The sequence below is a fragment of the Sarcophilus harrisii genome, chromosome 6, assembly GCF_902635505.1.
Source record: "Sarcophilus harrisii chromosome 6, mSarHar1.11, whole genome shotgun sequence".
Lineage (NCBI taxonomy): Eukaryota > Metazoa > Chordata > Mammalia > Dasyuromorphia > Dasyuridae > Sarcophilus > Sarcophilus harrisii.
This window is the reverse complement of record NC_045431.1, coordinates 238,988,176-238,997,406: the sequence shown is the minus strand read 5'-3', so window position 1 is coordinate 238,997,406 and position 9,231 is coordinate 238,988,176. Positions and strand designations below refer to the sequence as shown.

General features: G+C 48.6%; 1 protein-coding gene across 1 annotated transcript; it reads left to right on the top strand.

The window, feature by feature from the left end:
- The first annotated feature begins 6,269 nt into the window (after positions 1-6,269).
- On the top strand, positions 6,270-8,839 carry SMIM38 (small integral membrane protein 38). Its single transcript, XM_031941874.1, has one exon. The coding sequence runs from the start codon at positions 6,793-6,795 to the stop codon at positions 6,922-6,924; it is 132 nt and encodes a 43-aa protein (XP_031797734.1). The 5' UTR covers positions 6,270-6,792; the 3' UTR covers positions 6,925-8,839.
- Positions 8,840-9,231: the final 392 nt, after the last annotated feature.

The window sequence follows — 9,231 nt, the reverse complement described above, 5'->3', positions numbered from 1 at the left end:
CAGCCCTGGGAGCACGTCCTCTGTCCTGGCTTAATGAGGTCAGGAGGGGCTCTCCTTCTCCCCGAGCCTTTCCAGTGTCTAGGACTTGAGCCTGAGCATAAGTGTTTGCTGCACTTCCGTGGGCTGGGGAGCAATTCTCTCATCTCCCAGCGTGTCGTCTGTGGTAGACTGGAAGTGTAATTCTATTGGAATGTGTTGCCAGTGCTGCGAGTTCCTATAGGGTTGGGCCAGAATGACATGGAGCATGGGCCTTCAGAGGGTAGATGATGATAGCGTAATAGTCCATCCCTTTTATTATACAGATCAGGGAAACTGAGTCTATAGTATGGACGTACTTTCATTCAAAGGCTGGAAGAAAAGCAAATGAAGTGGAAAGCCATCCCCCTGACTGTGCGTCCCTAATTGTGCAGAAAACATTCGGACAGAAGGACACATTGAGGTCCTCTCATCTGGTCCAGGTCTGGCTATGGGGTCAATAGGGCATGTTTCTGGGGATGTATATGTTTGTATATTATGTGTGCATGTAAATGTGTGTGTACGTGTGAACGTAGAAATGCTGATTCTGAAACTTCTGCTCAGTTTACAATACGGTAAAACAATGGTGTGTTTTGATAGATTTGTATAGAACCCGGTTAAACTTTACAACACTTGTGTAGCACTTTGTTATGCCTTACAACACTTATACAACACTCTTCACACCTTACACACTCGTAAATCATTTCCATACATCTTACAAGACAAATACAGCACTTTGTTGCGCCCTTCAAAATGAATACAACACCTTGTTTTATTTACAACTCAATACAGCTCCTTTTGGCCTCTTAAAGCAATAATTAAATATTTTATTCTCCTTAAAAAGCTTCCATAGCTCTGCTTTATACTGTGTAATAAAGAAATGGCCTCTTGCTGTACTTTATAGCACCTTAGTATACGATGCAACAGCTTGAACAGTGCTTGGTTATACTTTACATTTAATGAGTGGATAAAAAAATTATTAAAGGCTTACAATATGTCACAAACTGTGTTAAAGGCAGGAGAGAAATATATTAAAAAAAAAAAAAAAAAGGAAGAGAGTTCCTATCCTCCAGAAGTTTTCATTTTAAAGGGAAGACAACAAATATAGGGATGAGGAAGGGGGAGGGGGAAAGCAGAGCAAAGAGGTGAGAGGTGGGGTACTTGGTGTCTCCAACCATCCAGCAGAGATGTGGGTTTGTGTGCACACACTCAGACCCTGATCACCTGGGGCCTGGATTCAGGGAAAGCCAGGTACAGAAGCCTAAGTCTCAAGTCTGATGTGGAGGCTGATGATATAAAAAAGGGGAAATGTAGGAGTGTAACACCTTGTAATACCGTACACCATAGTGCTTTGTCATACCTTACAACACTTGTTTGACACCCTGTTATGTCTTCCATCACTTGTTCATCATCTGACCATACATTCCAACACTTATTTAACCCCTCCTGTATACTTCCCAGCACTTGTTGAACACCCTGTTATGGCTTCTAACACTCACACTGCCACATCCTCTCTTACAACACTTGTTTAACTAAAGCAACACCTCAAACTGCATCACCATGAATCTGGCAATTCATCTCCCCTGAAAACACCTGCAGTTGCAGCCAATGTGGAGTTTCTTGGTTGAACAGTATAAAACAGAAGTGTTTTAAGGTAGAACAAAGTGTTCGGGTATTGCTTTAGGAGACCAAAAGGAGCTGTACTGAGTTGTAAATAAAACAAGTATTATATGACCTTTGTGGGGTGAAGGTGTTGCATTTGTCTTTTTTTTTTCTTTTTTTGAATTTTCTTTTCTTTTTTTTTTTTGTTATAGTAACTTTTTATTGACAGAACCCATGCCTGGGTAATTTTTTACAACATTATCCCTTGCACTCACTTCTGTTCCGATTTTCCCCTTCTCTCCCTCCACCGCAAGCAGTCCTATATATGTTGAATATGTCGCAGTATATCCTAGATGTTGTATTTGTCTTGTAAGAGATAGGAAGATGATTTACAAGGGTGTAAGGTATATCGTATTGATCCATAGTCTGTGGCTGGGCAGGTAAGAACCAGACCTTCAGTCGACCAAAATATAACAAGTAATAAGAGATTTTGCTGTAAGGTGGTGAGAAAGCGGGGCTCCCTCTTTCCCATCTCTGCGGCCTCTGGGGAAAGGCTGGTGGAGGCCGCCTGACTCGTGGTGGTCTCCCAAAAATCACCTCCCCAGTCATGAGAATCACAGACTTACGGCCTTCCTCATCTGACTATCATCTGAGCATCTGAGGCAAGAGAAGGGCTTTCAGTTCACCCTGATGGAAATCAGCTGTTGGGGTTGGGATTCTTAGGGACAAAAGTGGGAGGAAATGCTCTCCAGGTGGGGGGACAGCTGGGCACAGGAGCAGAGGTGAGACAGGGATGGGCTCCCATAAGCCCGAGCCTCTTTTGACCATGGGACTCTCACTGCCTTCTGATTAGTCTTATTTATTGGGTAATAGGATGGGTTGAAAACCGTTTCCTTCCCGGACAAGAAGCAGCCGTGGAGGTAACTTGACCCATGCGCCATCTCTTGAAGGACATTCCTGACTTTCTGTCCTGCTGAGTCATGAGTGACCAAGGACAGGAGGACAGCAAGAGGCCGCGGGTGGGGCCGCCCACTCACCAAGGTGACTGCCGACTCTCCCTCACTTGGGTCACCTGCTCAGAATTATTGACTTTACCTGCTGGGTTTTATTCTGTAAAGATAAGTGCTTGTAAAGGTCAAACTTGTTTCCAAGCAGGGGAGGAGGTGTTTGTTGAGCTCCAGGTCTTTAGGTCGGAGGAGAAGGAAGGAAGCCCGGCAGAGCCGACTTGGTCCAGCCAGCAGGAAGGAGGCTGAAATCTGGCCACCCTTTCTGTGTGGAGGGGGAAGGATCCCGGGCTGCCAGGCCAGCGGGCAACCTCCCAGCATCCTCGGCTCCAAGGGTTCCCCTCAGAAGTGTCCAGCTCACTGGTAAGTGGTGTGTGATCTCACTAATCGGGAAAGAAGCAGACTCTTTTTACTGACCTTTAAATAACCATCCCAGAGACTATTCATGGTCTTCTCCCCAAGATCTATCCTCGCCCCCCCCCCCATTGTATTTTAAAGAGAGAAGAACTTTATGGAGCCTAGACTTGGGAAGGAAGGAAAACTCTTGAAGATTCTCCTCCCATCAAAGCCTCAGACTTTCCAGTCAGAGAAGCCCCAGATTTCATGTGATCTAAACCCCTTGTTCTGAATACAGGGGTGATTCTGGGCCCCCTAGTTGGGGAAGGGGCTCCCCGATGATGAGTCGTATCTAGGCAGACACTTGTTTGGGAAATATCTGCATCAGTGAGATGATGGCAAGTGATCCAACCAGCCAGCATTTATTAAGCACCTACTATGCACCAGGTACCATGTGGGGCACGGGGATTACAATGATGAGAACGAAATGGTCTCTTCCTTCAGGAAGCCTTCAGGCTAGGGAAAGGCAATCCCTTTGGGACATGTCAAATTTGACCAATGAGGGGATGGACTGGACAAGATGTCTTCTCTACAGGAAAAAAGCTCAGAGAGAGGCTGAAAGATCGAGCCCGAGATGTGGAAAAAGAGGGAGTTGGAAGGGCCGGTCTCTGCTGTCCCGTTCTGTGTCCGAATCCACCCCTGATTTGCAGTTGGGGAAGAAGTGAGTGATTTGCCCAGCTGGGCTCAGGATCCAGGTGAGTGGGGCCTTTCCCTACTTCTCCCAGGGACTCCTCACTCCTGGATTAGCGCTTTTCCTATCCGGAAATATCACCCGATTCCCAATCAGACACGACTGACTCTAGCAGGAAACTTGGGAGGTGACGGGGAGCCTAAGGAGGCTCCGATCTTCTCTTTCATGGAGATACTTGTGCACTCTCAGCTGTCCCTCTGGGGACCTCTCAGGCAGGCCAGTGTAGGCCGGGACCTAGGGCACCAGGCTTCAGAATCACCCCAGGAACGCAAAAAGGGACTAAAAAGAAAAATAATAACAATTGTGTCCCCTGGGGCCCGCAGGGATTTACTTTGTCATGGGGTTCAGATCTGGAGGTGACCTCGGAGCTCCCATAGTCTCACCTCTTCATTTGACAGGCAGGGAAACCGAGGCCCTGTTTTCTCTCCCTTGCCTTTTCTCCAGAGAAGAAAGGGACTCGGCCAAACCCACCGAGGGGCAGAACTGGAAAGTAAACTCGGATCAGAGAATGATGGGATTGGAGGTTTTATATCTAGAAAGAATATTAAAGGCTATTTTATCAAGGGAGAAACTGAGGCTCAGGGAAGGAAGGGGACAAACCCCATCACACAGGCAGAAAGGGCTGGATCCGGAATTTGAACCCCACACTTTCCAGAGAAGCGATATTGAATTGTGAGCTTCATTTGTGCCCTCTGGGGAAATGAAGGGGTTACTCATTAATCATGGTCTAATTTAAAAAAAAAAAGCAATCACAACACTTGCTTAACAAAATTGTTTACTTAGTAGTTTGTTGAGGGTTAATTACTCGGGGGGCTCCGATTAGCATCCAGAAAGCACAAAAGGCAAGGGTGAGCAGGCAGGAGCCAGGGCCAGGCTCAGCCAGCTGCCTCCTTTGTGTGGCCCAAGGTGTCGACACCACCCAAGTTATGGAGGGTGGGTGTTGCCTCGGGGGGGGGGGGGGGGGGGGGAGCCCCTTTCTGGAGCCAGTGCTGGCTGAGTCGGAAGGGGCGCCCCAGCTGGCCTTGGCAAAACTCCCCGGCCCCACCCCGGGGCACCTGCCTGCAGGAGGACAGGCTCGAGGGCCCGAGGCTCTGGATCTGAGCTAGGGCAGCCCCTCAGCTGGCAAATGGGGGAGTGTCACAAGTCACCCAGGGAACAAGGGGGGAACCAGGACTCCAAGCTAGACACATTTTTCTGGACCTCTGGGGGGCTTTGAGGCCCCTTCAGAGAGAAAGGACAGAGGGGCAGGGAAAAGCTTTAGATCTGAAAGTCCTGGATTCAAATCCTGCCTTGGACTTTTTACCGTGGGACTCTGGGCAAGTCACTCATCTCATGTGTAAAATGGGGCAATAGTGTCTGGCTCACAGCCTTGCTGGAGGGAAGTAAGGTCCATCGGGGCGGGGGGGGGGGGGAGAGACCACAAACGGAAACAACGGCTTTAGACCAAACCGACGGGCAAGAGGTGGGGCTGGGGACCCTCATCCTCTGAGATCCCAGGTCCCAGAAGTCCCTGCTGGAGGGAAAGACAGCTGGAAAGGGCTACTTCTCAGAGGCCCTGGTGCCCAGGGGTGGGGGAGACCTCTAAGACCTCCTCTTTGAGCTCTTGCCAGCTTTGCACTCCTGAACAAGAACCTGCCCACTCTGGGCAAGGAGATGAGGGGGTTGGATTAGAAAGCCGGAAGGTCCATTTTAGGCCTGACATTTTCCGTTCTAGTGTTCCTTCCCTCTGTGTTCTAAGGCCCCTCTCAGCTCCGACATCCTGGTTCTAAAGCCGCCATTTGGGGGAGATGGAAAACTCTGGGGGTGCAAGGGCTAGAAGGGGTTGTCCCCATCCCCCTTCCTCCCTAGACCGTAGAACCAGCCACCCCAGAGTCTCCTTCTGGGCCCGGCAGCCCCGTCTGTGTGGCCTCTCCTGGGACAGGCTCAAGGCCGCACTTGCATCTGCCCGCAGCCCCTGGAGTTCTGCCCCCGGGCGGCCACCCCGGCTCCTCGGCTCTGATTCTGTTTCTCTCATGCCCCCCCCCCGCCTCCTTTCCCTTTTCATCTGTTCCCCTTCCCTGGCCTCCCCCCCCTCCCCATTCCATCTCCAGGCCTGGTGCCTCCGGAGGCCGCTGGACAGCGCCGCCCGCCACTCTGAAGTGCTGGCTAATTGGGGGAAGAAAGGCTGCGATTGTCTGTCTGCCCGGGCTGGACGGGCCCGCAGGGCCGGCTGAAAGGGCCCAGAGGAGGTGCCCGCCCGCCTGTGCCCGGCAGCTGCCGCCGGAGATGTTTGGGGATTACGTCAGCACCGCGGAAAAGAGGGACGGGGACGCCGAGGGAGACAGGGACAGGGAGAGGGGGGGAGAGGGAGACACAGAGACAGACTGAGAGACAGAGAGAGAAAGGGGGGAGAAAGAGAGACTGAGACAGAGAGAGAGAGACTGAGAGAGACAGAGTGGGAAAGAGACAGAGACGGAGAGAAAAGGGGAGAGGGAGAAAGGGAGGGAGGAACACAGAGGGAGGAGAGGCTGAGAGAGAGAGACAGACAGACAGACACAGAGAGAGACAGAGACAGAGAAAAACAGAGAGAGAGAAGCCAGCCAGAGAGAGCTGAGCAAGCCTGAATCTACTGAGGGGTTCCCCCACCCCACAAAAGCCTCCTGACAATGCTGTCATTGTCAAGTACAAAGAGTTGGTAATTCTTAATGAATAGTCCATGGGGCCTCTTGACTAAATAGTGCGTTCCATGGCCCAAATCTGTCAGCTGGAGGCTTCTCCCGCCCTGGCGAGTGAGTGAGTGGCACAGCACGGCCGGGAATGCAGCAGGAGCCAGGCAGCTGGCAGGACCGCCTGGGCACACAGACCTTAGGGAGCCTGCTCTCCGAAGTAGAGGAAGCCTGTCCTGGAGAGGCCCCTGTCAACCTCTGGTCCAAGCCCCCCATTCTAGAGAAAGAGAAACAGGCCCGGGGGAGAGGACTTGCCCAGGATCACACGGATGATCTTTTGACCCCCAGTTTCTACCTTGTTCTCAGCCTAAGTTCTGTCTCCTACTGTTTTCTCAGCCATTCTCTCTCTCCTCCTCCCCACTAAATTCTGAGTTTAAATATGGATTCAGATCCACTGATGGTTTTGTTGGTGATCATCATCCTAGCGCGGTTTATTCTATGGTCCTGTCTGGGGACTTTTGTTGATTATCGACTGGCCCGCAGGCGACCCAGCAAAGCCAAGAAGGACTAGAGTCCTCAGCCAGTCAGTCTGGATTTTGGCCGGAGATGGGGTAGTCCTGGGCTCTGGAGCAAAAGTATAAGCCTCTTCTCAGTGCTCCTTCTTTCTTGGGGATGACTTTGCTTCTGATTCTGGCAGGAGAAGCCAGTTTGGGAACAGGGGTCTTCCAGACTCCTTGGTGATGGTTCGGGGATGGCCCAGTGAACTTTAGCCATTCTGCTCTCCTCCCTTAGACTGTGCTCCTTGAACTGAGATAGAAGTGTAATCTGAAAGCTAGGGCAGAAGCTTGTTCTCCCTGCAAAGGCTGCCAAAGTAGGGAAGCAGAGAGAGCCGGGGAGGTGAGGCAGAAGGGGAAGAAGGACAGGGCTTTACCTTCCTAGAGAAAGTAAAGCTTCAGCAATCTAGGGAAGGTGGGAAGAGGAAATGAGAAGGGAGAGCATGAGAGATGGCCAGCGATGCATCTTGTTTGAGGAAGGATACAGATGCAATGTCACTGGATGGCCACGGAGGGAGGTCTGAGAAGACTTTTGTTGGTCACCTACTCACCTGCCCAACATGGTTCAATCTGCTGGTCATTGAGATGGGGTGGGGACAGATTCACTATGGAAAATGGGAACCCAGATACAAAAACACAGGACTCACTTCATCAACACTCAGTGGCTTGACTTAACTTTCCATTTCACATTTAGATGTCCTTGGACATGTAATAGCTGTGAGACCCCAGTCAAGTCACCCAATCTCTGCATGTCTCAGATCCTCAACTGTAAAATGGAGATCATAAGAGCACCTACCTCACAGGATTGTTGTGGGGATCAAGTGAGATAATATTTATAAAAATGCTCAATACAGTGCCTGACACTCGGTGCCTTAAGAAATAATTCTTCTATCTACATTCTATTTGTATTTATAAAAGAGAACTGAATAATGGAAGGGAGGAGGGACATCACTGAAAAAGAAAATTGTATACAACAGGATGACCGACTAAAGTTCTATGTTTACTTGAGAAGGATTTGCCTAAATTAACAGGTCATTTTCTCTCTTGGGATATGTGCAGAGGGTTGGGGAAGTCACATGTCCTTCAAGTGGTCTCAATGCTAAGGAATCTGGTTGGATGACGACTGTCCATATGGAGATATCCCTGAACTTCCTTGTTCACCAATTCCTCCATTTTTTAGTTTTCCAAGCTCTAAAATTTCATGTGTAATGGTGCTCCACTTGTAACTTGTAGCATGAAGAGCTGTGGCCAAGAATGCTTCTGCTCTGGGTGGCTGGCCTTTGGGGATGGAGCTCTCTACCCTGACTAAGGCTAGTCTTTGACAAGGAGCCACTGAGGTCAAGACCCAAAGCCTTCCCATCATAGCAGGATTTTTCAGGTTCATGTTCTTTTGGGAGAACCCACAATCACCTCTGGAAGCTCCTACGTCTATGGGAGGCTTTGGAGAAACTTAATGTTAGAAAAGGTTAATGCTTAAGAAAAGAGGACTATTTTTCCGCTGAGGACTATTTTTCCGCTTTAAAGTTGAAATAATAACAAGTGATATCTCTTTAAGGCTTTCATGTATACAAAACTCTTTATAAACACTATCTTTTAAGAGCTTCATTACAACATTGAGAGCTTGGGACTACAGTATTGTAATCTCCATTTTACTAAAAGGAAATTTACACTTAACAGGGTGTAGTGACTTAAAAAAGGGTGACATAGCTTGTGAATGTGGAGAAGGGATTGGAATTCAGGTTTTTCTGACCCCAGGTCGAGGGTTCTAGCCCCTGTATCATGCTGCCCTCAATTCAATGTTAAGATAAAATTGAAAATTCTTCTTAGGCCATAAATTATCTTTTATCTACTTATCTATGTGCACCTCGTGTTCCTCCTTTAGAGAGTAGGTTCTTTGAAGGCAGCCTTCTTTTTTAAAAAAAAAAATTCAAATAGCTTTTTATTTTCAAGACATTTGCAGATGGTTTTCAACATTCACCCTTGCAAAACCTTGTGTTCCAAATTTTTCTCCCTTCTCTTCTCCCCCCAAACCCCCCAGATGGCAATTAATGCAATATATGTTAAACATGTGTGATTTTTCTATACATATTTCCACAATTGTCATGTGTACAAGAAAAATCAGATTAAAAAGAGAAAAAATGAGAAAGAAAACAAAAAGCGAGCGAACAACAAGAAAAAAGATGAACATGCTGTATGGTGATCCACCTTCACTTTTTACAGCCTCTCTGGGGACAGAAGGCTCTCTCCATCACATTCCATCTATTGGAATTGGCCTGAATCACCTCATTGTTGATGAGAGCCAAGTCCACTAGAGCTGATCATCA